The sequence below is a fragment of the Microtus oregoni genome, unplaced genomic scaffold, assembly GCF_018167655.1.
Source record: "Microtus oregoni isolate MIOR12 unplaced genomic scaffold, Mior012 000026F_ref0000081, whole genome shotgun sequence".
Classification (NCBI taxonomy): domain Eukaryota; kingdom Metazoa; phylum Chordata; class Mammalia; order Rodentia; family Cricetidae; genus Microtus; species Microtus oregoni.
The window spans coordinates 14,201,827-14,225,402 of record NW_024543085.1 but is presented as its reverse complement, the minus strand read 5'-3'; the positions used below and the strand labels follow the sequence as shown (position 1 = coordinate 14,225,402).

The following is a 23,576-nucleotide window of genomic DNA, read 5'->3' as shown; positions in this document are numbered from 1 at the left end:
ACAACCAGAGCAGCAGGGCTGAAACAAACATCATTGTGATAAGATGGCAGCTGTGCAGTAATCCAGGAAACAAAATCTAAAAAGTCGAAACTCTTCCCCTTTCTTAATTTTCTTGACTGAGGGCATATTGTGTAATTTCAGGGCCTGGGACAGTGATGAATCAAACATTTTGGAAACCTTTGAAATGCTGATGTATTGTGGCTGAGGATTCAAGGGTGCTTTCCCCCTTTAACTACCATATGCTTCAAACACAATCTCTGTTATATATCAGACTTGGAGTTCACAAAAAGGAGGGGAGGGGGTCAATTTAATTGATGCGAAACCCACTGAATTCTCAAGAATAACTGTTTCTCTAGCATGATAAATTCACTGAAAAGAGAAAACCATCCTTTTATTTCTAGCTCCGAATGAACATTTCAGACACAGCCAAGGTTGTTTTGTTTTGTTTTTAAAGATTTCGAGAACACAACTTGGGTAACAATCATTTTTAACATGGAACCAGATTCTGTTATCTTCTCTCCTGCGTGCTTTCTAATAACATCGATAAATTGGGAGGACTTGGGGAATGGCCTTACATTTCAGAATAAATAGAAAATGACTCAGAGAAGGAAACCTGAACTCTAGGGCTGGAGATGTCGAAAGGCGCCACCAAGTGGCATACTGTGGAACTGCAGGCTCTTCTGTTGAGGCTGCTGGGAGGGGTGGTGATCTGCTGTCATCTTAGAGGAGCTGCAGCAGGTTTGGAGGTCACCAACATGGGACATTCAGGGTATGACATTCTACTTCATATGGCCTTACAGTTTCCAAAGTGAGGAAAGTAGATAATACTATCAGCAAGTGAGCCAAGATTCTGATCCAAGTCTTCTGATTTAAAACACTATGGGGCTGGAAACTCCTTGGTTTTGAGGACAAACTGCTCTTCAAGAGGACCCGAGTCCGTTCTTAACACCCACATCAGGCACCCTCTTGGCTCAGAACCCCCTATAACTCCAGATTTGGGGGATTCAATATACACGTGCACGCACGCACACACACACACACACACACACACACACAACTTAAAAATAATAAAACTAAGTCTTTAAAACACAGAGATGTTAACCTCTAATTTAATTTAAAAGTTACATATATGGAAAAAATGCCAAAGATTGCAGAGAAGTGTCTGAAGCTGGAGCAATAATTCTTTCTTGTAAATTGTATGAGAGACCTGTATCTTCAAAACAAATAAATAAGAATGGCTGAAAAAACTCACTGTGAAAGATTTTCCCCTAAATATGTATATATATGCATAAGTATATACATAAAAATACATATACATCTTTTGCTTATTGAAAACACGTATGTGAGGTGCACAAAATTTGAAGAGCACCAATATCAAGAACAAAATGAAAGCGCACCCACAACTCAGCAGGAGTAACTAAAGTCAGGTAAATTTACTTCCGTTTCTTTCCTTTGTGTGTGTGTGTGTGTGTGTGTGTGTGTGTGTGTGTGTGTGGTATTTATTATCTTATTCCTATTGAAATTTTTAAACCAATATTAAATAGATAGCAAAATGTAATTTTATCCAGGATGGATAACTTTCTAAACTAGAAAAGAATCAACTATGAGGTTTATATGTCACGATGTAATCTATATTGTAACATTCAAGCAAATGCTTCATAGATAACTAGTCTTGCATTTGTGGCCTGGCTGTCTGAACGGTGCCTACAAAGTGACCAGCCACTCTCCTCACTGTCTCTCCTCCTGGAGAACAGATGTGACCATCTCTGCTCTTCCTTGATGGAGGAAGGTCATTGGTTAAATAAAAAGAAACTGCTTGGCCCTCATTGGTTAGAAGATAGGTGGGAGGAGTAAACAGAACAGAACGCTGGGAGGAAGAGGAAGTGAGCTCAGACTCCACAGTTCTCCTCTCGGGAGCAGACGCCTCAGAGAGACGCCATGCCCCGCTCCCAGGCAGACGCACGCGATGAAGCTCAGACCCAGGATGGACATAGGCTAGAATCTTCCCGGTAAGCGCACCTAGGGGCGCTACACAGATTAGAAATGGGCTAAATTAATATGTGAGAATTATCCTAGAAGAGGCTAGATAGAAATGGGCCAAGCAGTGATTAAATGAATACAGTTTGTGTGTTGTTATTTCGGGCATAAGTTAGCCAGGCAGCCGGGGTATTGGGGACGCAGCCCCGCCACTCTTATTACTATACTTCCTCAGCTAGGAAGCAAGTGAAAAGATGCAAATGCAAGACAACTGAACAGCATCCGGGTCTGACGACACTCCTCAAGGTTCCTGTGTAGTCGGTGTACAGCGAGCACACGCACAGAGCGTGTTCTAACGCTCATTACCATGGCTCTCTCTGGAGACCGAATGACACTGTGACTGATTTGGGCTGGTGTCATTATCCGATTTTCACAAGATATGTTTATCTGTAAGTATCAAATTCCCGGTAGATGTTTTCTATAGGTATCCGGTTTCCTTACCTTACTATTTTGTATATAAAATTCACCCCCTACGCCCACTAAAGTAGTCTGTCCATGTGGTTTGAGGTAATGCCCAATACTCTGCTCTGCCTAACTTGGCAGTCCACCATGTCACTCCGTGTCTATCGACCCTTCCCTGTTGATTCTGAGAAACTCAGTGTTGCTACTTGATTACTAACTTCCCAACAATGTCCAGTTGTTTTCCAAAGGGTTTTAATTTTTTTTATGGTGATGTCATTCCTCATATCGTGTATTTATTACCCTCTACTTTGTAGCATTTTGGGTTGGATCTTATCAATCAGGTCCAGCTGATAAGTTTCCACTATTATTCTCAGGATGCCAAGCTATAGATACGATTTTAGTTGCTAAGCCAATTGATCGATTCAGTTTTTGACATGAGATGTAATGTCTCGTATTTGTTTCTGCTGGTCTCTTGGGACACTTTCTCACATCTAATTAACATTTTCTTTTGTGCTCTAACAGAGACCATTACAAGCAATGCTTAGCAAAAGCCTGAGGACATTGTGCACAGGCCCAGTCTCTTGAGCGAGTCTACTCAGCCAGACACTATACTTCTCAAACAGAGTGAGAGGCATTGGCAAGTCAACATCTTTCAAGTTATAAACAGAAAGTTAGATCAAGAAAACTTGCTAATTATCTGAAAAAAATTTCAAAGCACTGAAGAAAACATTTCCAGCCACCTTTGAAGCTCATCTTGTCAGCTTACTTTCACCCTTTGCCCCCACCCCTCTTTGCTACCACCCTGTCATTTCCTGAACCAGGCTGGATTTTTACTGGGTCACAGAAAGGGCAGGAACAGGAAGGAACAGAAGTTTATCAAAGTAAAAATGGAAGCAGAAAAGATAAAGAACAAAAAGGATTAAAAAGGCTTGTTTGTGAGCCTGATCAAAGTAAGAATAAATTGGGAAAAAAACTACCAGAGACTCAAATATTCTTTGTTTTGATTTTCTACAAGAAATGCTATGTGTTGTGCTTGTTTTGCTTAAATTGGTATTAGCAGTGTTTCAGTACATGTTATCCAACAGCATACAGAAAATTGGTTCTGTTTTCCTTAATTTACCATCTCGTACCAACCCTACAACCTGCCGTTTCTTCACACTGTGTTCTTGTTTCTACTGCTGCCCGGGCTTTCAGGACTTGTTCATCTGTCACCTGACTCCTGCAGTTACTCTACCTTCTGAAAGAGTCACCAGACAGGGGACAAGCGGCCATTCGCTCCTCCTCACTAGATAAGAAGGAGCACAAAGCTAAGTACCTGTCACCTGCCATTAGACCCTGCTTCCCTTACACAGAATGACAGCAGCGGCAGCGTGGAGAGCATCCCGGGCTCACTTAGGCCTCCATATTTGAACAGGCACTTACTACTCACCGGGGCCGCCACACCCCACACAGGACACCAGGGTTGAATGGGCATTGTTGCTGGTTTTGAAACATATCTGGAGTGCTTTTGTGGATGATCATTCTGACTTCGGTGCAGGATCACTGTGGCTGTCACCCAACTCTACAACTGTCTCAAATGACATGCAGCATCCTGCACAAGGTCTAAGGCTAAGGCAAAGGTTCCTGTGACGACGAGGGGCTGTGCGGATCTCCAGAGAGGGCTTTCAGGGTACCCAGAGTCACTGACCTCTTGTAGGAAGAAGGTGCATTTCCAACCTACATGTGGCACCACCACAGCAACCCCCTGTCTCTGGGGATATGTGAGCAGCACATAATCAACTGCCCTGATAATGTGACATACCGGGAACAAAAACCAGACACGCGGATTCTCATTGTTCATCATCAACTGTTGTGGCATAAATAGTTCGAGCACGTTATGTTCTTAAAGAATGTTTAAAGGGAAAAAAAAATGACTTACTGCCTTCCCACGTACAGTGCAAGAGGTTCAAGGCCCCCTCCACCCTCTTCCAGTGTGCGAGATGAAAGAATGAATACGCGATTGCTTCGCTGTCTCCTCTCTTCAGGATGTGCTCTGGTGGGAGGATTAAGCTTTTCATTTCTAGTAGATACTGGAATGAAAACAGCAGGAGACAGACGTGTTAATATGCAGTGATTAGGAACTCAATGCTGACACAGGCTGATTTCCCGAAGACCATCACTAACAGACATTTCATCAGGCCGGCTACACGGGATAGCAATCGCTAAGACACCCAGCAATACCCAGAGTTTGCTGACAGTTGATTAGCTTTGCACTAGTTTCCTTCCATGAAGATCAGAGACTCATGAGATGAAATATGCTACTCGAAGAATAAATACAGGCTCAAATGCAAAAGGGATAACGTAGAAGACATAAGAACTTGGCAGGGTTTTGTAAGTGCAGTGAAAACACATATGACAGACACATGAAATCGAACAGTCGCATGGCTAACAACCTGCACTGAAGAGATTTGACATTCAGTTTCACTACCCATGTATTTTTTTCTATGCAGATACATCAAAAAGGACTTCGTTTTATGAAAAAAAACTATTGATATAGATGCTCAGATGTGGGAACAATGAGGGTATCAGCCTGTGTGTAGGAAGATCCAAGAGAATTAAATACAGACTCTAAGCTGAAAGGATCGTTTAGATATTTCCCACAGACTGGAGGGACAGGAATTTATATCTCTTCATTTATATTCAATGCAAAGGAGCTGGGGGACAGGGCAAGAACAGGTGTTGCTTTTCTGGCACTAAGAGAGCTCTAAATTTCCACCTTTATCCCTCTCTACTTCCTAAAGGATAGAGGCGAGCAAACTCAGAACAGTTTCCTGGCACCCCATTCTTCATAGTCTTCCTTCTAGAATCCATCCCAAACATATGTGCACACACCCCCGCTACTATCATGGCAAACATACCATGTGCATACATCCCCCCACCATTCCACACTACCACTACTATCATAGTGATATGTTTAACTAACATGATGTGAAGACAACAAAAATCCTATGACAAGTTTATGGTTTTTAGTGTATGATGTGGAACAATTCTGTATCTGTCAATCATGTTTTAAATAAATGCTGATTGGCCAGTAGCCAGGCAAGAAGTATAGGTCGGACAACCAGACAGGAAGTAGAGGCCAGACAATGAGAACAGGAGAATTCTGGGAAGAAGGAAGCTCTTTCTGCAGTCCTGTCCAGACACCGAAGAAGCAGGATGTGACCTGCCCTGCTGAAAAAGGTACCGAGCCATGTGGCTAACATAGATAAGAATAAGGGGTTAATATAAGTTATAAGAGCTAATACAAAGCCTGAGCTAATGGGCCAATCAGTTTATAACTTACGTAGGCTTCTGTGTGATTTTCTTTGGGACTTACTGGCTATGGGAACTGGGCAGAACAGAAACCCTAACAAGCAGGCCCACATGTTACAAATGCAGAAAGAACTGTCCGGTTTCTTTCGATCAGAGGAAATTTGTGGGAGAACAATGGATAGAAGAGTTCTTATACAACAACAGAGGCCAGAACAGCTATTGCTGCTTCATTGTCCTCTAGCAGGGATTTGACAATTTGGACGCCAATGCCTGCCTTTCTGAGGCTTCTGTTGTCAGGGCACATGGCCCAGCAGGAGCCAGGAGGATTAAGGTGGGGGTTTGGGCTCAGAAAGAAAGGTGTTCCAAAATTTGGGTGTGATTTTACATATGCTCTCCAAGCCTCTGGCCTTAAAGCAAGAAGAGAATGGAGGTGGGAAAGAGATACCCAGAACAGCAAAAGAGTAACCGCCACTCTCAGAGGGGCTGGGACAGAGAAGCTGTTTGCTATTGAGATGTTCTGAACACAAACGAACTTATGGTCATTGGCTTTTTGTGATCCCAGAGGTGACAGATTTCTTCCGATATTTTGTCTTAAAACAGTGTAAGACAAAAATTGTCTGGGGAAAAATAATGCTATCAATCCAACTAGCAGTATAGTTATAATAAAAACATAAATCTGGGTGGTGGTGGCACACACCTTTAATCCCAGCACTTGGGAGGCAGAGGCAAGCAGATATGTCTGAGTTTGAGGCCAGCCTGGTCTACAAAGTGAATTCCAGGACAGTCAGAGCTGTCGCACAGGGAAACCCTGTCTCAAACACCAACCAAACAAAATTAAATTAACTAAACTATAAATACAAAGGCATATTTTGTACTCAGAGATAGATGGTTATCCCCTCATGACTCTGTTACCTTAATAGAGCCCGCCAGTAATAATCTTATAAAGCCCCAAGGCTGTGGGTCTTCAGAAGGATCTAGACCTCATACAGTGTTAAGGACTATATTATTTCAGAGTAAGAATGCATAGGAAGACCATTTGTCACCATCAGTTCTTCAGCAAAATTAATGAGGAGCAAACCTTATCTAATGAGAGCATCAAAATAAGATTTTCATCTCAGTTTTTAGTAATTATTCATAAATGTCCTGTCAATTAGTCAACTTCAAAACTGAGGAAAGTGATATATGAATCTTGGAATAAACCAGAGGTGAATGAACTGGTTTAATCAACCCCGACAGACTGAAGCCTCTCTCAGGCTGCAGAGAAGCAGACAGAGGTGAGGGAAAAGGGGAGACCATTTTCTTTTTATTTCTATGACTAGGAAAAGCTCGTAAAACAGCTTTTAATACACATTTTCCCTGTCTGTGGGCCAAAAGCAAACCAGGATATAGGGCAGAGAAGACTTGGGTAGAGTGTTCAGAAAATTACTAACTGTCCTGTCAACTGCCCTAGCTGGTGGTTATGTCATTACTTAAATTAAAATTAAAAAGCATTAAAATTCAGTTTTGGTTCAGGATCAATGTTTCAAGTCCTTAAGTGTTGCATGTGGCTAAAGATTACTGCATTGGGAACTTTGAAGAATATTCCCATTATTATAGAATTATTCTTTTGGGCAGAATTTCTATAGCCAGGGGCTTCCAGTCTACAAATAACTAAACCATTTTTTTTGTTTTTTTTAATTTATTTATTTATTAAGGATTTCTGCCTCCTCCCCGCCACCGCCCCCCATTTCCCTCCCCCTCCCCCGATCAAGTCCCTCTCCCTCATCAGCTCGAAGAGCAATCAGGGTTCCCTGACCTGTGAGAAGTCCAAGGACCGCCCACCTCCATCCAGGCTAAACCAATTTTTAAATGGAACTTGTGCCTAGAACTGCTATCAGGGATAAGAACCTGTGACTAGACAGGCTATAGGCTTTGAGGAGAATCTACTACTTTTATTCTACCAGTATTAAATTGAGTCATAATGACTAATCCTTAACCCAATGAACCAGTGCATCTCCCAACCTCAACAGACAATCTTCTTTTATCAGTAATGGCAATTCACACAGAGACTGACAATTGGCCAGCATGCAGAGAATAAGAGACTGCAGATTTCTCAGCCCTAAATGCGACATCTACACCATACCTCCTCCTAAGGCACGGGCATCATCAAAAGAAAGGGCAGCAGAAAGATTATAGCACCAGAGGCAATAAATGGCTACAGCAAAGCTGTTGTCAGGACTCAGCAGGGCATATAGACCCATGATAGTTGTAGGAGCACAAAACCAGCACAAGATCAAACCAGGCAGAAATCCCAACATGATGGAAGGAGGTGAGGACAAAGCCTCACTCCAGCTGTGGAGCTACTGGAGACTAATGACCGTAGGTAGGGGGTGTTAGTTTTCTTCAAGGATGTGGCTCCTGAAAGGCTACCTGTGCTTCAGTAGATGGTTCTCAGCCCATAAACATACTGTCAGCACTGAGTAGATTCAATGGGAGGAAAAACAAGCAAAAGAAACAAAGACATCATGTTGGGAGAAGATAATGGTAGAAGGAGGTGAGAAAGGAATTGAAGCAGAGGGAATGGGAGTGACTTTGATTAGACCACATTACATATAACTCAATGAACAAGAAGTCAGGCTGGTGGCTACCAAGAGCCTATACTCCTAATGACCAGTGTTCATGGTACTGGAAGGTACTCTGCATGCTACCGGAAGATAAAGGTGACTGCCAACTCAGCTGCCAACCCTTCAGTCTACAATGGTGACCTGTCTGCCAGTAAACACTGGTACAATTGTGGCACAAAAATTGTTGAAGTAACCAACCATTGTCCAATTCGATTTAAGCCTCCTTCCATGAGATAGAACCCATGGCAAACACTGTTCAGGTTGCCAAGAATCTGAAAATAGACTGGCTATGGACCTACAGGAAAATCAACTACTACTGTTGTGCTAAAGGAATATAGCAATAACAAGACTCATAATTATTCTTTTATCCTCATAGATCAGTGTACTGCTCAATTGTTATCAGAGAAGCTTCCTCCAGTAGCAGATAGAAATAAATAGAAAGACCCAAAGCTGACCCAAGATAATGAGAGGTCCGGGAACAATCAATCCTAAATCTCTGCCCTTAGAGCTCAGGAACCTTTGCAGAAGAGGAAGCTAAGGGATTGTAAGAGTCAGTGGGGATAGAGGACACCAGGGAAACAAGGGTTCTAGACACAGCAGGGCTGCTCCACATGTGAACTCATGTATGAGCCTCTGGCAACATACACAATGCCTATACAGGTATACAGGAACTGAGATGGAGTTCCAGGGCTGAGACACTGCAGTAGACACAAGCACCCAGCCTGAACCCAGAAGCTATCTCCAATTGATAACTACTTGCAAAAGAAAAATTAGTTTTCTCCAATGTCTCACTGGGTATTACAAACGGCACTTAAAGGTAGGCCCTAAGCTCAGATGGCCAACATAAAACAAATTCAATGTTATTTGGAGGGTTTGGTCTCATAATGCCATATCTGCACATTTTTTGACCTTACAGATCTTTTGCTTATATATAATGGTTTCCAATTTTGTGTTTTTATGTGTGTGTCTGTGTATGTATATGTGTGTCTCTGCACCTGAATGTCTTTCTTATGGTTTTTCTTTGGTCACTTTTTCTTTCTATTGGTTTGTTTTATTCTGTTTTTGTCTATTTGCTTTCTAATGAGAGAGAAAAAAATAGGTGGACAGATGGGAAGGATCTTAAAGGAGTTGGGAGAAGAGAAATTGTGACTGGGATATATCATATAGAAAAATATATTTTTGATAAATTTTAAATTATATTTAAAAATCATCTTGTATGCATGATGCATGGAATTCTCAAACAACAAGAAAAAAAATCTACAGATACCCATGGTAGGAACATATACTCACTGAAAACGAAACACGTTATAATAAAAATTGTAATAAATGTAATACAAAATTTGATTTAAAAGTATTACTGGCCATTGGGACAGCTACATGCACTTGGAAAAGATAGTAAATGTGAGCAAGACAGATGGCTCATTCAGTTGACAAACCGAATGCATGTGGCTTCAAGGACATCAACCATAGCCCCGCCCCGTACACAGGCTGTGAGGTGATGTTAGTTCCCCTCTAAGCTCTGTCTGAGCCCAATGTATGCATATGTAATGCTTTGGTTACATGTATATATTTCTCAGGTCAATCACAAAATCCTCAGAAACATGAACTTGTTATCTTTGTGTTATTTTCTCATTACTCCCTTTAAAGCACCTCATACATATATAGCTAACTTAAATTCAAACCTTACTTCCCAAGAACACTCCCAATGTGAACACTCCTGACCTAGCCAATCTAATGAGGTCAACGAAAGCAACTCACCAAGGAGACTTAGCTCTGCCTTCTCACTGCATCTACTTTATGGCAGGAATAGGTTATGTCTATAAAGGAGATTTATACTCCTTCAGAGTTCCAAACAGAATGTTGGCTGTAACCAGCTGAAGAAGGCTAATAACAACAATGTGCTATGTTTGGGGCCAAGCTCTAAATGGCTGGCAATATCAAGTCTCAACATGTGCAACATTTAAATTAAAAAGGCATGGAACAACATTTCACATCCTACTTGTCAAGAGAAAAATAAATGGGAGAGGGCAGATCCCTATCCACAAGTATGCAGAAATCAATTAGGCTCACTGTACTTTGCAAATCAGAGAACACGCTCTGCCTGTCCACATTAGCGGCTTGGTTTCCATTAGCTAAGTCAGCACTCTGTGCTATCTTGCCTGCGTCCTACCTCTAACTTCCTTCCCAGATGCTCAACCACACGTTGAAGAGCAGCCCTTCTAAAGGGTTCGGAAGCAACTTTTCAAAGTCAATTTGTGTCACAATTGTGCTCCTTATGCCCAGTATGTTAGCACGTAAAGCCAGAGCTCACACAGAGGAGCTGAGGGCTCTGGGCTGGGAGTAGGTGGTGCCTACCCCTACGGGCATGGACGAGAGGCTGGCTCACCTTGTCAGGAAGCAGCCACAGAATCTACGTCAAGAGACAGACTGCCAAGTTTCCCTTTTCCAGGTATAAACCTACAGAGCCTTGAGGAGAAAGGACTGGCAAGCTAACCTTCACACAGATATGAATGCAAGGAATTCATTTGTTCACATGTCTGGAATGCCCAATACCATGCATCATGAAAACCATCGGCAAGATATAGGCATGAATAAAATATAAAAGAACATGGTAATTAAGCTACAGCAAATCTAGATGACAGCTATCAAGTTACTCTCCAAGGCCCAACAGTAGGAGAATATTTATTAGCATTGAAAATGTTATGATAAATTGCCAAATGAAAAAAATCTGTTATACTATATACAACAGATTATTTGGAGAATAAAATAAGCATTGAAAATGACAGATTAAAATTTAAGAGTAACTAAATATTATGGGAGATTAATTTTTTAAATTTTCTGTAATGAACATTATTACGTTCCTTTCTATATACATATGGATAAACATATGTTAAGAGCATTTACTGCTCTTGAAGGAGAACTCAGCCTGGCTCCCGGAGCCCATTTTCTGGACCTACACATAACTGAGTCTGTTTCTAGGTGAAACACGTGGGCAGTTTTATCATAGAGGCCGATTTGAGATGAAAACTGGCTACAGGGTACCAACTGACCAACAAGGAAATAAGCTTGAAGGCTGAATGGAAACGTGCCCTGATCTTCGGCCATAGGGACCCGTTTCTCCCTGCGCTGCCTACCTATTCATCAGTGGCTCTGCTTCATTTGAAAACTTGCAAATCCCATAGTACATCCCAAGGAAAGGTCTGAGAGTGCCAAAGTAGGTGGGTGATGGGGACAGGCGTGAGTACACCCATGATGTTTTGTTCATACACATGGGAGTAGCCACAACAGAGACAGAGAAGGACACAATGAGTACCCCAAGAACACAGACAAAGGACTATGCAAGGGCATAAGAAGAACTATAAGAGCGTACATATTGTATCTCAAACACACGGATCTTGTAGTATGCACAATGTACTCCAAAGACAAAGATATTGATTGGAGCATCCAAAATTTACCTCGTGGGCATAAATGTGAATCGTGTTATGCCTCTACCTTGATCCTCCCTAACCTTCATGTGGGGGAGCCGGAAGTGGAGCAAAATTAGAATACACAGGCAAAGAAATGAGAACATTAACAACAAGGAAATAAAGAGACGGAACTCTCTGGGGAGGTTCATAGAAATGGGTGATGTGAGTCAGTGAGATTGAACGAGCAAGAATTTGCCCTACAAACATGGATTGGGAGGGATGCCAAGACCAGAAAGGCTAGACAATGGCTTGGAAGCATCAAAGGGAATTAAGTGGCACCTAGGGTCTGTGGAAATGTGAGTGTTATCATGAGAGTAACCACCTACATTAACACACGACAAGCAAATCCCCAAGATCCCTAGGGAAATCGGAGCCTCGGGAGGTTCTGTAGCTTGCCCAAGGCTGCACAAGTTGCATGGAACAGAACTTGCATTTAGAATCCAGCCTTGTCACTGCTATCTGAGGAAGGGAAACAAGATAAGACCACTTAAGACATCCTCCAGAATATGCCCTTTATTGTGGGGTCACTCTGGTTTTCAAGCTTTCAGACACAAGAATGGTGTTCAAAGGTAAAACAAACAAACAAAAGACATGCTGAATACATGATAAAGAATAAACCTGGGACATGTGGGGTGAGACCTGAAAGACGTCTGAGGACATATTATAGCTTCTAAAATGACCCAAAAAAATCACTGCCACATGCTGTGGGGACTAAGATCTAAAGAGAAAGGGGGGAGGGTACCATGTGCCAGACCAACAAGCAGGAAAGAGGCAGAAGTTAGAAAACCCTTAGGAAGCTCCTGTCATAGCTGAGGGGAAAGTGGTAGGCGAGAAAAGGACTCTGCCGGGACTTATGTGTCTGACAGACGTGGGCATGGAAGGAGGAACGGAGTACCACTGTGGATGTGTGCCACCAAGGAACACAGACTCACAGACAGCCTCAAATGAGACTTCAACAGCAGCGGAAGAGGTGGTTTAGCAGGGGGAAGGTAACATGTAGAGATGAACCATCTGCAGAACGTTCCTGGACAGATGACCAGTGGGATTCAGGTGATATGTCTGAAATCTGTGAAAGAAGCTGGAGACAGATTCGGGCATTTCGGAACACAGGCGGAAGCTGAGCTGTGGAACCTAGGAAACTCCCCAGGACACTGAAGCTAGAGTGGACTCCTCCTAAGCCGGCATGAAGAAGGAAAAGGGCACCGAGGAGACTGCCCAGAACTCAGGAGAAGGTGTGTGGGGTGAAGGCTGTCTCAAGCTGTAAGACATGGCTAGGGGCTGGGTGGCTGTCTCATGGCCCAGTCCTATCATGCAAGATGCCCTGGGGTTAATACCTGGCTTCCTAAAGACAAGGAGTGGAGGCCTGCCAGTGGACCAAAGGCTGAGGAGAGACAGAACAGGCTGAGGGGCGAGAAGGACCAAGGAACCTGGTGGTTGAGGTAGGAACAATTTGTGGCCTTGGCTGGGGAAACCCTGAAAGGAGCAAAGTAAGCAGGAGCAGCTCTGTCAGCCACTCCTCAGAGAGGTTCTATTCTTGAGAAATGGAGCTTTAAAACCGTTTTCTGTCCATTTCCTTTGGGCTGTGTTTCTACATTATATCTCCTTACTCTCCTGCAAAAAGGCTTTGGAGCAAAACTATGGCTCAAAAACATATATTGAAATAATATTTCTGCAATATACCATTGATACACGATCTCACAATCTGGCAGGGTATTTTGAATTTCTGCTTCCATGCTTCAAGTATCTTTAAATGCTGAAACTCACTACACATTGTTTCCTAAATTGGATTAAAAAGTAATTTTCTCCTCTGTCAATCAGCTTTACCAAGATGGAGAGGATAGCTTCAGTATTTGCATGAATTTCCATGTTAACAATGGCCTGCAGACAGTTTATTAGCATATACAATTACTGGGAGGCGACCCTTCACAAGTCTCTTGAAATCACTGTGAAGTGAGCTTTTAAACTGACAATAGATGAACTTTCTAAAGAAACACAGGTAAATTTTGAGGGGAATGCATTTCTGTCATAACAACTTTAATCCTCATCTCTATTTTCTCATGTCTTCCCATGTTCTAGACAATGATTTAAAAACGTATGTAGTTGGTTTTTTTAAATTCTGTTTTTGTGGGTGGCACCCAGCTCCCAAGTAAATACATGGAGGCTTATTCTTACTTATGAATGCCCGGCCTTAGCTTGGCTTGTTTTTAGCTAGCTTTTCTTAAATTATCTCATCTACCTTCTGCCTCCAGGCTTTTTCCTTTCTCTATTCTATATGTTTTTCTTTGCTTCTTACTCCATTGCTGGCTGGGTGGCCCCTCTCTTCCTATTTATTCTCTCTCCAGACCCACCTGTTTCTCCCTCCTGCCTAGCTACTGGCCGTTCGGCTTTTCAGTAGACCAATCGGGGGTTTTAGACAGGCAAAGTAACAGAGCTTCACAGAGTTAAACAAATGCAGCATAAAAGAACGCAACACATCTTTGTATCATTAAACAAATATTCCACAGCATAAAACAAGGTAACACATCTTAAACAAATATTCCACAGCAAACTTATTTATCAATGAGGTGAAGTCCTTACACCAATATTCTGAGCAATGCAGGCTATCCTGTACGTAAGCTGAGCTTCAGTGATGGGTAAACATCCTTCTCTAAGGAATGTAGTGTCCCCTCCTGCCTCAGAATGGGCCCAGAGAGAAAGAAACAAGGCTAAGTGGTTTAAGACTTCAGACAAAATTAAGAAAAAATTTTCCCCATGGATGCTTGTAATTTTTCTTGGATATTCCATCCACAATTTTTTGGCACCACAGGGAGCTAGCCATGGCTCCTCAGCCCCACTTCTTCCTTCAGAGAGAGTGTGGGCCTCCAGTTCTGTGGGTGACATCACAATCACTTGAGAGTTTCGGTAGTAGTGGTGGCCCCTGGACATCTGTTATTCATTTTCTAGACTAGATGCATAGGTGATTTGAGATGCTGGGTACTGTAGTCTGTCCCCAGTGCCATGTGTGAAAGATGTAGCCCCTAGGCCATGGAAGTAGCAGGATGCGGTGGACTTGTAAGGGGGCAGCTTATTGCAAAGGAAGTTAGGCCACCCAGGCGTGCCCTTGAAGGGCCACTGTGATCCCAGCTCCTTTCTGTCGCTGTGTCCCTGTACCTATTAGACAGCAGATTCTTCCTCCATGAGCTTCTGCCATGGTGTACACGGCACCAGAGCGCCGAAGGCCATGGACAACCAGTAATAGACCAAATCCTCTAAAAGTATGAGCTATGGAAATCGTCTCATTTTCTAGGATGGATGTCTTGTTAACTCTAACATGGGCTGGGAAGTGACTGACATGCTGGGTTAATACTGTCGAATCTTCAGATTCAACCAGAGTAGCAAAGTTTACCTGCTCTGTTTATTAATTAAGGCGTCACATGTCTGCAGTAGGAGGGGAAAATGTTGTTTTCAATTCCATGCTTCCATGGGTATGAAAGCTAAACTACCGTGAGAGGGAGGTCTAAGTGAGCTGAGCAGTCAGGGACAGTGCCAGTGGAGCAGAGAACATGGGATTGGGAGCCCTTCTGGGGACCGACTCCGTCACCTTGTAGCTAAGGTTCAATTCCGGGGTTCAGGATGTTGAGTTTTCAGAGCTAAACAGACGATTTGCCTTCTGAACACAGTGCTGAGCATGAGGAAAGCTTACAGCAGTAAGGCACAGGACCTGGCTTCTGGGGTTAGAGAGTGGCTAAGGCACAGGACCTGGCTTCTGGAGTTAGAGAATGGCCAAGTCTCTTGTGCAGGCTCTGAGAGCGAGTGCCATGCCTCCCTTTTTTAGGTCCCTGCACCATGCTTCCTGTTTCACAAACACACTGCCTGATCTGTGAACTCCTCGAGAATATGGGTCCTGTTGTAATCGGTGTCCAGTTCCTGATGTTCAGGAATCTGACTGTACCATTATGGTACAAAATACTCAGCTTTAGAAGCAGATGCCATTGGAGAATACAGAGGCTAACAGGCAGCAGCAAGATTATCTCAGAGCCAGAGCATGGTGGTTCACACCTTTAATCCCTCTGTGAGTTCAAGGACAACCTGGTCTACAAAGTGAGTCCCAGAACAGTAAGGGCTGTTATACACAGAAACCCATCTTGAAAAAACAAAAACAAAATTTATCCCTTTTATGATAAAGTAAAATTGGCAGGCGACCTCCCAATCGTTCTAGAACAGAGCACTGGTGGATAAGTAAAGAGTTCTAACAAGCTAGACCTGCAACCTAGTCAGGTATATAGTGTCTAGGTGAAGGGAGGAGGCCTCTTCTGAGGCAGGAGAGTTGTCCCTCTCATAACAAAAAAGGACACCAATGGAGAATACCAGAGACCTTAGCTTATAAAACGTGAGCAGAAGTCTCCAACAGTGCAGTCTCCAAGAAGGGAAAACACGTAAACCTAGACACTCTCTGTGGTGGTCATCCTGACCGTCAACTTGACCGGGTGAGAAGCACTTAGGCAATAGGTATAGTACATCTCTGGGTGTGCCTGCGAGCATTTCAGAGAGGACTAACTAAGGAGAGAGGACCTACCCTGAATGTGGGCAGCACCATCCCTTAGGCTAGGGGCCCTGGTGAAATAAAGGTTGAAAGGGAAAAGCACGAGTATGTATAGTTCTCTGTGCTTTTCCCATTAGCCCTTCCTTCCTTTCTCTTACGTCCCCTCTCACTTCCGCTCTTTATCTCCCTCTCCTGGCTGCCATGATGTAAGCTGCTCCATTCTGCCATGATGGGCTACTATTAGTCAAAATAAATAACGTCTCCTATTAATTACTCCATCAGGTTATTCTGCATGGGGTAATGACTCAAATGTGGAAAACTCATACTGGAGAAGCAGGATCATTGGTGTGATACTTGACAATATGGTTCAGAAGCTTTTGGAACTGCTTTGTAGCAAGAAATTGGAAATGTTTGAAGAACTAGGATATGCAAAGTTGAGAATGCTGTAAGTAGAGATTAGTAGGCAATTCTGGTGGATGTTTATAAGATGAGAATGCCTAACAATGTAGATAATAAATACTATAGTCAATAGGGATTGGATGCAAGGCCATTGTGTTATATTACGACAAATAGTTTGTCTAGTTTTTTTTATTCATGTCTTAGTACTCTAAAGCAGACAGGCTGAGTTTAAAGGTGGTAGGCGAATACTCTAATGGAAGGAATTCCATGGTAGTCAATAATTCGGGTGAGAGCATGGTTAGTGCTTGCTTACTTTAGCGAAGTTTACAGTGGTAACTGTGATAACAAAAAAAAAAAAAAAAAAAAAAAAAAAAAACACAGTGGAAAACTTCAGAAAAGCTTGCAGCTTGCCCATACCGGAACCATGTCTAATTCTGAGGTCAAAGAGAGTGTGGCAGGACCACTAAAGAGAAGTAAATATTTGGCTTCGGGACAGGGAGAAGAACACCTTGAGGACATCTTAGGATGTGCGCAGAGCCCATTTATCCCAGGCTTGCAGGTGTGAAAGTTTTAACTAACTGGGAAGATTTTTCTCTGAGAAGCAGACACTCCAGGTCTCTCCCCCTGCACAGAGCAACAGGGAAGTGTACTCCCATGTTCAGTCACCTGGGCTCTCAGAGGCCACTGTAGCTGTGCTCCTAGAACTGTGGAATCAAACACATCGTGCTAGTTTTGCAGATATGCACAAAGTAAAAATGGTGGATCATGGAATCTTCTATACTAACTTCTAAGAGAAGCCTAGGAGGCCAGGCAGTGGTGGCAGGGTCAGTTTCTCTTCAGGGAGCCTCAGAGAGGAGGATGAGTAAAACTATGATGGTAAAACCAAAGGTAGAACAGAGACCCCAGAAAGTCAGATTCCAGGAACCAGGAACCTCTGACAAGAAATCACAGGCAGGGAGTTGAGCCTATCTAAGAGGTGGTCCTAGCGGGCTGTAGCCAGAAAGTAGTGACTGGGCTGCCAAAGCCCTTAGGGATGCATATCATCCAGCCATGTGATTCAGATACAAAACATGGAGTCTCAAGATTAAATATTTACCTGGGTTTCAGACTTGCTTGCTCCGGTCCAATCCCTCCTCTGTGTTTTCCTAGTCTGTCACTCTGAAATAGGAATGCTTACTCTGTACCATTGGGTACTGCGAGTTTATTACTTGATTTTTTATTTTAAAGGACTTCAAGGCTAACCAGTTGTGTCAAATCTCAGAGGAGGTCTTGAACTTGGGCTTCTGAACAATGTTAGACTATTAAGAGTCTCGGAGATAGACTGAATGTGTTCTGTATTATAAGGAGGACATGGCAGTTGGGGTATTTGCTCTTAGGAAAGAGTTTGCCTTATAAGAAAGAGAACCAAAGTTTGATCCCCCTAATTAAAAAAAAAAAATGAAGTGCTGAGTGTGGCCATTCCCAATGCTGGAGCAGTGGAAACCGGTGGATCCTTGGAGCTTACTGGCCAGCCAGCTTAGCGTACTTGACAAGCTCCAGGCCCCTGAGACCTTGTCTCAAAAACAAAAACCAAACGGCAACAACAAAAAGGTGATGGCACCTGAGGAACAACAATCGAGACAGTCCTTTAGCTTCACATAAACGTGCACTCACACACGTGAACACACACATTTACAAGCCTCCGGGCACCAAGGTGACTGCTGTGATTGAAGAGATGTGTTTGAGTGTCAGCAGGGTGAATTTGTAATGGTTCATCGTGGGAGTTGGCTTCAGTGGAGCAGCCCTGAGGAGGCTGGAGAAGCTCTAAGTGTAGTATTAAGAGCGGCAGGCTGTGTCCCCAGCACCCGGCCGCCTGCACGGCTAGCTTTACCCGAAATAATTACACGGAAACTGTATTCTTTTAAACACTGCCTGACCCATTAGTTTCAGTTTCTTATTGGCTAGCTCTTACATATCGATCTAACCCATTTCTAATAATCTGTGTAGCTCCACGAGCTGGCTTACCAGGGAAGATCTTAACCTGCGTCTGTCTGGAGTGGGAGAATCATGGCGACTCCTTGACTCAGCTTCTTTCTCCCAGCATTCTGTTCTGTTTACTCCGCCTACCTAATTTTATGTCCTATTAAAGGGCCAAGGCAGTCTCTTTATTTTACCAATGAAATTAACACAAGCCAGAAGACTCTCCACCATCATCTAAGTGTGTCTTGAAGGGAAAGTGGCTAGAAGTCTGGATGGAAGAAAAGCACAGGTACAGCACAGCTGCCCCTTCACATCCCACTCTTCCCCTTCCTCCTCCTTATGCCTCCTCCCTCGCTTGTTTTCTCCTCTTCTTCTGGAATTCATGGCCCCCTACCATGATGGAACCAAAATCAGTAAATCCTGCCCAAGTAGGGATTAAAAGTATATACTTTTAATAATATAATATACTTTAATAACTCTCCTCTCTAATTGCATGATTAGAAAATGGAGTGAGATTAAATATTTAAAATGCTGTATATCTGAGATGATAGGACAGTTCCCTGATGAGATCATTACACATTGTATAAATGGATTGAAATGCCACATTCTATCATGTAAAAAATATGCAATTACCATGTATCAATTAAAACAACATTTGAAACATTTCCACTTTAAAATAAATATAATTGGCTGGAGTGTCAACTGACTGTCAAAATTTTCCACAGCAATTATAAACTATTCCTAAGAGCTTTAATTTCCATTATCACAGAGTTAAATGACAATGGCATCAAAATATCTGAACAACAGAACTGTAGAGATTCCCTGCACAGTATTATAGGGCCCTTAATAGGGTGATGTAGAAATTGGGACCTGAGGGGTCCCTAAAAAGCTAATATCAATTACTTTAAGCATTTATACATATATGGCATTCAAATGTTACGGTGGTTTGACGTCTCAAATATTTGATATATTTGAATGCTTAATCACCAGAGAGTGGAATTCCTTGATATAATTAAAAAGATTGGACGTGTGGCTTTGTTGGAATATGTGTGGCCTTGTTGGAGGAAGTGTGCCACTTGTCACTTGGGTGGGCTTTGAGGTTTCAAAAGCCCATGCCAGGCCAAGGAGTGAGTGTTCTACCCCCAGCCCCATCTCCTCTCTGCCTGGATCAGGATGTATCTCTGAGCTACGCTCCTGCACGGACTAATTCTCTGAAGCTGCAAGGAAGACCGCAATTAAGTGCTTTCTTTCAGAGAACCTTGGTCATGGTGTCTCTTCAAAGCAATAGAATAGTGACTAAGACAAGAGTTTTGCAAAAATTTTCAAACATTTTATCTCATTTGATACTTATCCCAAAAGATAGGCAATCCCAAGCATTTTCATCATTTTAAGATAAGTTCAGAGGCACTTGGTCCCAAGGTTCCAGAGTGGGTGAATGACTGCCAGAACTTGACCTTAGATTTTACCTCAGAAGCCTAGGCTCTGTTACTCAAATAATTCCTACAAAAGAGGCTTGCTTATATTTACAGAATAGTTCTGTAGTTTGAAGGAGTATCCAAAAAATATTAATAGATGACTTCAGTTTACTATAATTGAGAACAACTTTTATGACCAGTTTTACATTTTAATCAGAGTTCAATCAACATTTTGGCTTAGGCTCAAAATATTGTATGAAGTTTCCTGCTTCTAGCATCCTACATATAACCCCCAAGCCTCTGTAAATAGTTTGCTGATTAGCCACTAGCACCGGAGTGGTTAAGTACATCCTTATGCAAAAATGCCACTCCAGACCACTCTTCAATTTCCCATTAAGTGAAAACATAACCTAGACTTAAGTAAAGCCTCAGGAATGACATTAGATCACTTATCTCTACCATTTTCAATATCAACAAAATAAATTAAAGTAGGGAACTCCATACATCACACACACACATGCACACGCTCACACACTCACACACATGCACACACTCACTCACACACCACCCTCTTGCTATGGCACCGCAACAATGCAAGCCGGATTTCTTTATCATTTGCACCAGGAGGTCTTCATCAGATATTTTCCCAAACACATATGCCATGTAGCATCTGATGTGAGCTGCAGCATTAGTTTCTTAGAGACTAAACGTCCCTAATATCAACAGACTGAAACAGACCCACAGCTAAATACCTACCACAGAGCAGATAATTTCAGGGAAGCCCCAAATATACATTCAGCTCATGAATAAAACATTCCAGAAATATCTTTTGCCTTGATTGGATTCCGTTAAAATCAACTTCAAAAAGAATATGTGAAAAATATCAAGCATTTACTAACTGTGTATCATGGGGTTTAACCACGAAGACAAATCCTTTCACTACGTCTAAGTTTTAAGTGGCACTCAAAGCGTTACAAGTTCTGGGGTTGCTCCTGTTTTTCTAGCCAGGCCTGATTCCCTACATTTATCTGTAGAGACATGGGGTATCACATTAGTGGGAGTTTTTAAAGAGCTCTGTGCACAAGGGTTATTTCCAGAATTTGCCTCATAAGACTAAAACTGATAAAAAAAAAAAACTCCTATCAAACTCACTTGAGCTAATTTTAAACTTCCTGAAGCTAGTTGCCTAAGTAAGGTCTATCAGTTTATTTTATTATGTTCACCCTGAAAACCAGCCCCCTACCCCAAGTTCCCTTGAGTGTAGTTTTAGCTCAAAAATGAGGCTATAAATGCCTGCGGACTGCACAGGTCCCAGGTTGGTTGGTTGCAGTTCATTGTTTTATAACTGGGGTTCCTGGGGACAGGGCATTGTGGTTAGCAAATGCTTTCTCTGCTGTCATAATGAGCTCCTAGGGGATTCAGAGACTCACTTTTGGCACGTGTGGGTTAAATTCCACAGCTCTGTGAATGGCCTCCACTGCATTCATCTCTGCTGTGCTCAGGCCCCGCCGCGATGCCGCCTCGGGAGAGAATCTGAAAAGCAGAAAGACAAACATCATGCAGTTGGGACCACTGCTTGGGCAGCTACCCAGGGAGCAAGTATACATCAAGGGCCCCTATGAGCACAGTGGGCTGATGGCACAAGCTCTCCAAACTTCCTCTACAGGGGACCTCTGAGCGACCCCTTCCACCAAGGCCAACAAAACCCCAGCAGAAGCAGAAAACGTGCTTACACTGAATGGTTCAGCTGTCAAGTCACTGTCTAAATAGCTAATCTACATTTTCTGCAAGGTACTGCTTCGGTGGGAGCAGAGGGAGGACTGACGAGGGCAGACAGTGTAGGAAAAAGAGAAAACTAGGTTACAGAAGAGCTCACTGGGTTAAAAACAGAACTGGGGGATCTAAGGGAGGCTCCCAACCCAATGTCGGTGCTGTGGTGGAGGCTAATGGCCACAGCTCCAGCCACAGGCGAGCCTTTGTGGGCTGTTCCAGCAGGAGGGTGTACATGCCCAAACTGCGGGCAAGACACCCGCCCAAGGGAATGGAAAAAAAAAAAAACCAGACCATGCAATCTCTTTCTCACCTCACACCCAGGGCTAACTCCAGAGCTGTGCTTGGCAGGCAGACACCACAGGGGAAGCTGTGACAACCCTGGCCCTGCCCTCCCAAGCTGGAGTCGCTGTGTAGGGAGAAAAGATGTTGCAGTAGGTACTGGCGATCTACAGGATGAAAAAGAACGAAAGAAAATTACTCCAGTTTTGAAGTGCACACACACTTAACAGCAAACCTGTCTGACCCCGCAGAGGCCGCTACCTGCTCTGCTTTCAGAGTCTACAGAGGGGCTGGGCTATATCAGGGACGTGTAAGCATTTAGGAACTCAAAAACAATGAATCCCTCTGTTCTCTTTAACCTGCCCAGTCATCCTCTGGATACGTGGGGATGTCTATGTGCCACAGTCACCTGCCTGAATAAAATGGGCAAATGTCCCCTGAGGTGGCATCTCACGGTAAGCAGACCAGGGGTGTGGAGGGGAAGAATGGGAGAGGACCATCCCCACTGCCACACAGCAGGGCCCAGGAACAGACAGCAGAAGGGAGTGCAAACACACAAAAAAACGAAGAGAGGTACAGAATGTTTGTGTAAATCCCAAGCCGTCCTTTGATCCTACTGTCTGACAAAAAATAAAAAAAGTAAGAAAAAAAAAAGTCACCCCAGAGGAATGTAATTTAATGCCAGTCTGTGTTAGGAGCCACACAATCTTACAACAGTGGGAACAGACACTTCCTCCTTCTAGTAATGAAACGAAGATCCACGGCTTTGGGAAAATGCATGCTTTTAAGCAAGGCCACAAGGACCAAGAGAAACTTCTGGAGAAAGCCCTCAAAGGGGACAGGTCTCCTTACATCACTGGGAGCCACACAAGCGACCGCTCACTTACTTGTCGGACACGGCTCTGGCTTTGAGCAGGGCAGCTGTGTAGCATATCGTCGCTGACTTTGGTAAGCTTATATCTGTGCAAGAAAAAGAGAGCAAGAACCCTTGTCAATCTGAAGTCAAAGGGACAATGCTCTAAAACACAAGATTAATAATGTAAGCCCAAAACAGTACAGATTAAGAATATTTAAGCTATTATATAAGAACCCCAGCCAGTTCTTTCTTACTGTGTCAAAATGCTTTGTTAATTTGTCAGTAATTCATGTTTATAATTCAGCAGTCTTTAGAAATCATCTTCTATTTTAAAGTATGCATCTTATACCTTGATATAAATGCATAAATTTAGTGATTACAGAGATACTTGTGATATAAAATGTAAATAGGACCTCATAAAAATTAATCTGAGTTTAAAATATTGACAGAGCTAAACAAGGTATTCTTTAATAGATTAATTTAAGAGATGCTTTCTTTGTATTAAATTTCAGAAATTCAAACACATTTTTTTTTATTGAGCTCTACATTTTTCTCTGCTCCCCTTCCTGCCTC

At 42.8% G+C, this 23,576-nt stretch overlaps 1 protein-coding gene across 4 annotated transcripts in view; it reads right to left on the bottom strand.

The window, feature by feature from the left end:
- St7 (suppression of tumorigenicity 7) overlaps window positions 1–23,576 on the bottom strand; it is a 234,044-nt gene that overhangs the window by 15,033 nt on the left and 195,435 nt on the right. For 3 of the 4 annotated variants that reach the window (XM_041675555.1, XM_041675556.1, XM_041675557.1), the window contains 3 exons: window positions 23,035–23,107; window positions 21,526–21,628; window positions 4,358–4,508 (listed from right to left, as the gene is read on the bottom strand). In XM_041675555.1, coding sequence (XP_041531489.1) covers window positions 4,358–4,508; window positions 21,526–21,628; window positions 23,035–23,107 — 327 coding nt within the window. Of the gene's footprint in view, window positions 1–4,357; window positions 4,509–21,525; window positions 21,629–22,178; window positions 22,315–23,034; window positions 23,108–23,576 lie in introns of those variants that run through there. The other variant, XM_041675558.1, reaches the window with a different exon arrangement.